Source organism: Macrobrachium rosenbergii, chromosome 41, assembly GCF_040412425.1.
Source record: "Macrobrachium rosenbergii isolate ZJJX-2024 chromosome 41, ASM4041242v1, whole genome shotgun sequence".
In the NCBI taxonomy this organism is placed as follows: domain Eukaryota; kingdom Metazoa; phylum Arthropoda; class Malacostraca; order Decapoda; family Palaemonidae; genus Macrobrachium; species Macrobrachium rosenbergii.
Window position 1 is genome coordinate 41747579 of NC_089781.1, and position 5000 is coordinate 41752578.

General features: G+C 40.0%; 1 protein-coding gene across 6 annotated transcripts in view; it reads left to right on the plus strand.

Annotated features, from left to right (window-relative positions):
* Window positions 1-5000, plus strand: part of LOC136826829 (uncharacterized) — a 1026023-nt gene that overhangs the window by 195344 nt on the left and 825679 nt on the right. For 2 of the 6 annotated variants that reach the window (XM_067084296.1, XM_067084295.1), the window contains exon 2: window positions 2021-2360. The exons of 3 other annotated variants lie outside the window; for them this stretch is intronic. In XM_067084296.1, coding sequence (XP_066940397.1) covers window positions 2340-2360 — 21 coding nt within the window. In that variant the 5' untranslated portion in view covers window positions 2021-2339. Of the gene's footprint in view, window positions 1-2020; window positions 2361-5000 lie in introns of those variants that run through there. One more of the 6 variants, XM_067084293.1, reaches the window with a different exon arrangement.

Genomic DNA, 5000 nt, shown 5'->3' on the forward strand with positions numbered 1-5000 from the left:
AGTCATCCATCACTCCGCTGGAAAGATAGTAAATCTAATAACTTTACAACTTTGACATTATTGTTCCTAGATGTTGACAGAACACGTCCTGTGAAATTTAACATTCGGACATTTGTTTTTCTGAGTGCGGGTGAATGAAATGATAAGGCCAATACTTATTACACGTTTCGCCTTTATCCCTCTAAAATGTTCCGGTTGTAACAGTAGCGTTCTCTTTTGGGCATCAAGCCTTCGCAGTGCTTTCCAGGGTAATGAATGCTTTGGGCGTTTTTCTTCCAACATATTGAGGGTTGAAAGGAAAGCATCAGATGCGAGTTTACATTTGAAAATGACTCACATCAATTGCTGCTGACTGTTACGATAGCATCCAGTGAGTTTCGACATCGACATGTTAACGCAAGTCCTGATGGAAAAGAGAGAAGACGAGATTTGACAGCACATATTCCTCCGATTTAATGCCAGTATAAAGGGGCTCCAAAGCTTCACCATGAATTTTGCAAAATGTAGACGACTGTAATGATAGCACTGAATGTGTTTTCAATTTGTTGACGGCTTAATTGATGCTATCAAATAAATAACATTCAGGAAGATTTTGGTGGAGCAAAAGAGCGTCATTTGAATTTTCTTGTTTTGACGTCAGTTCTCAGAAGTACTGAACTTATCATGTCAGATGAGATGTCTTTCTGAGATTCTCTTTCCACAGTACTAAGCGCCTTTGATACTATCAAATTAGACTTCACATTTTATAACGTTATTTCTCTCAAATACTTATAAGATGATTAAAGATCCCCTGAGGATGTGCGGTCGGTCACCTGTTGACAAATTCACTTTCAAGTCTCGGTCGTCCCGAAGCTTGTCTCAGGTCAGCATTTCTTTGAACGCTAAATGACGAGATGAAGGAGTCGTCTGTCTTCAACGTGTTCTACACTTTCCCCTGAAGTGCCGATGGTCTCGGTAACTGGCAAACGAGAGATCTTTCCGTTTATTTATGTAACATATTTTGCCTGCCATGTTGCTACGACAACGACAGTATTGTTGCACAGAGAATTATGAATGTTAATGAGGGTATCGAATGATCTTTAACTTTTCATCACGATCTTAGGATTATCAAATCAGAAGCGCATCTTATCTGACTTATGTATAATGAACAGAAATTACCCGATGGTTGCTGACATTTTGGTTAAGATTAATCTGAAATATTTGAAGCTATGATGGTGAACCGTGTCTTGCTTTATGGAAATACTGAAAGTGCAGTAAGTAGCATGCAGTTCTTGTGTTGCAGAAAAAGTCGTGTCTGAAATACTGATAGATTTAATTAGCACCAGATTCCGGGTTCCACGTGTTGCTTTACTGATACGATCGAAGATCCTTTTCGGGCCATTCATTCTTCTTCAATTATTAGAAATGAGTTTAAATGTAAGTGATGAACGGCACAGTTAGTAAATACTGAGTCCCGGTGATTACTATTGCTTTGGGTTGCTTCTGCGAGATTATTAATGTTATGGGTATTCTTGTTAGCGAAGTGCTTCATTTCATCATGTTTAATTTTGGGATATGCCATCTTTCAAGCAGCTGTGCCAAAAATATTTACTTTATAGACTACAGACTATTGATCGTTTGTGTCTCGATTTGTTTTTGTTTATTAAGTGCGAATGTTGCAACTGATCGTTTGCTCTCGACGCTGGTTGACGTAATTTTTGCATAGGACTAAATGCTTTATAAAATATCAGCGTTAAATGATAATTCAGAATTTTTTTTTCTACAAAAAAAAAGTGAATTGAAGACAAAATAGGTTCTAAATGTTAGTGCTACTGTAAATGCTGAGTAGGCTATATTACGAGGACACAGAGGGTAAACTTTTATATGGACATCTTCGCTAGGAAACGAAAGCACTGAATGGGCATTAATAAGCAATTTTAATTTTCACTACATTTCTTTCTGTTTCGTAATATTCTGTCAAAAACACTTGTCGCAATTTGGAGAGTGATATCATGTCGAACAATCGACATCTGTTTTTCAGGAATAAGATCAATGAAAGAGTAAACATGAAGGTCCATCGAATTCCCTAAAGTTTTAGATCTTTATGGAACTCAGATGGAAAAGTGAACTTTAAGCTCTGATATGGATAAAGAAAAGAGCACAGGAGTTTCATGAAAATTTTGTGAATGACTTTTCTTGTGGGAATGTCTCTGTCTCTACCTTCGGTCAGAGTCAACGGATCCTGAGTCGAGAGAAAGGAAGTGGTCTCAGGACAAGCTTCGAGGGACTTTCTTCTTCTTCGCCTGTCGTCTTCGAGGGATTGGTTCTTCTTCGCCGTCGGTTCCTTCTTCCGGAGGAAGATGTTACACTGCACGACTCTGGTGAGTGTTGCACTTATTGCTTGCTGGATCGAGTTTCTCCGTTCTCAGATGTGGTGAAAGAATTTTTATGTGAATTGTAGTACAGAAATTCATTTGATAAAACCGTTCTAGACGAACGTGGTAGGAATTCTGGCAAAGAATCGTAATAAGGCAAATCATTTATTACATATCAGTGGCAAAGTTGAACTATTCCACTCACGGTGTCCGGGATGTAGCATGCATGTACAGTATATGATCACCCTATTACCGTTTTGCACAATTTTGTTCGTTTTTCCTTATTTTTTGTAAGAGGCAACTTCTTTATTAACTCCAGTTAGCGAGATTTGCCATAATCATGCCATACCAAAAATGAAGTTCATATGCTGTTGTGAAACAGAGTGGAGTCAACAGCGAAGACCGAAAGCAACGTCATTGACAGAAGAATAGGCCAAGGATGTGTGAGAAGGAATTTCACTTCATTGCCCGACGTGTGACTGTTCTCTCTATTAAGTTACGGACGGTCATTCAGATTGTAACGTGGGAGTTTTGTGGGAGCTACAATTACCTACCATCGGTTTCTCACCCGTCGAGCGTTACGACGCGTGCCAGAGGCATGCACGGCATAGTTAAGGAAATCTAGATGTTTATTTATAGCTTTGTCAGGCCAGATGTGGCCGTCAGCTGAGGACTAATCCTCCCTCCAACGCTCTTCCTTTTGACTTCAGTCATTGGTTTTTTCTTCTTTTTGGTATTTTCTTTAAGAGTTGAACAATGAATATACCAAGGAGTATTACTCATCTTCACAATGTTCCTTTAGCGTAAGCCAAAAATATATCTTTAAGAAGGGAGCGTTAAGTCCGCTGTTACCATGGCCAAGTCTATAAGTTACGAATAAATAGGTGCATAAGTAAACAAAGCGATGAATCATATTTGAATGGTATATGATACTCTGCTTGACTGGAATTTCGCTTCTACTCTAATTCTTCCCTCGACACAATCGCCGCCTTATACGGACACACCCCTTTCTATTAACCTTCTTGCTTCCCCGTCTTAATACCGTCTCTCTCTTACTCTTAGCAAAGCGTTCCGTTTGGCCACCTCTGTATTTTGATGGATTTGAACTTTACCTTCTCATGTCTTCCTCCCCCTACATGCTAATCTCTTGTTCAGCCGTGACACACCCTCCTCTCCCATTCTTCATTTAGTTGTTTCATCCTGACTCTAACCTGGCAGGCGAACTCGCCAAGAGGCGCCGTGGCATCACAGCTCTTCTATTGTTTCTTCTTCTCATTTCCTCAGTAGAAGAAGAGACACATTCCGAAGGGATGAGTGGCGCCCTCACCACATATCCCCGCCAATTCCTCGCTCTAAGAGGGAGTCTCACATTATGTTTCTGTTTCCTGGTCTCTACTTCCTTGGTACCTGAGAGACATCTCAAGCTGCTGAAATTAGAGCAGCACTTTTCGAACTCCAATCTGATCAATCAAGGTGTCCCTTAGAGAAACAAATGAACTCAAGAGTAAACAAAGCACCCATAAATTCAGTTGTAAAATAAGCAAGTAAAAATGCGCCGAAGTCTCTTCGGCGCAATCGAGTTTTCTGTACAGCCGCTACAGCGTAAAATCAAGGCCACCGAAAATAGATCTGTCTTTCGGTGGTCTCGGTATAATGCTGTATGACCCGCTGCCCATGAAACCTTTAACCACTTCCCGGTGGTGGCCTATCCTATATCGTTGCCAGAAGCACGACTGTGGCTAACTTTAACCTTAAATAAAATAAAACTATTGAGGCTAGAGGGCTGCAATTTAGTATGTTTGATGATTGGAGGGTGAATGACCAACATACCAGTTTGCAGCCCTCTAGCCTTTGTAGTTTTTAAGATCTTCGTGCGGACAGAAAAAGTATGTGTGTGTGTGTGTATGCGTGTGTGCGTGCTTATAGTCACTATATGGTGATTTTTTTTATCAAACACCACAGGGAAGAAATGAAGCACGGTTGTAGATCCTGGCCTGTGTCGGCTTTACTGCTAACTCTGTCATCTTCAGCAGATTGATACAAAGTGATAGAAATTCATAATATATAAAGTAGCGGGACGGCACATACGAACATGCCAACGGTTGGAAAAGAAGCATTAGAATCAGACAGGTGAATGCAGGTGGGGTCCTGCCCTCATCAGTGACAGGTCAAATTTTACAAATCCGCTGGGGCCCCGATTTCCCTTTCCCCCGTCGTCCAAGTGACTTCCTTGAAATTAAACTCCTTGCATATTCCTTTTGAGATTAATGGATCAAATTTATAATTCCGTGATTAATGTTCATGTTTATATTCTTGCTGAAACTTTCATTTATAAAACTAAACTCAGTGATGTCTCTTTCTTGCGCATTATTAGAACAATAATTATTTTATGTTTACAAAGGTCTTTACGCTTTACGCTTCAGATGAGGAACAGCTGTCCTGGATTAACCCAGGTACTGAAAGGAGGAGGCCAACGACATTAACGAAAATTACTGTTATTGTTGTTTCTGTTTTAAGTCTTCTTCGAGCATCTCGTACAGTATGGGACCAAGGGTATACAGATCTGGACTGAAATCAGAATTATTTTTACTCGTTAGTTGTATTAATGTAGATTCTGAAAGGTTTCTGCAGGAAGTATTGTTACGT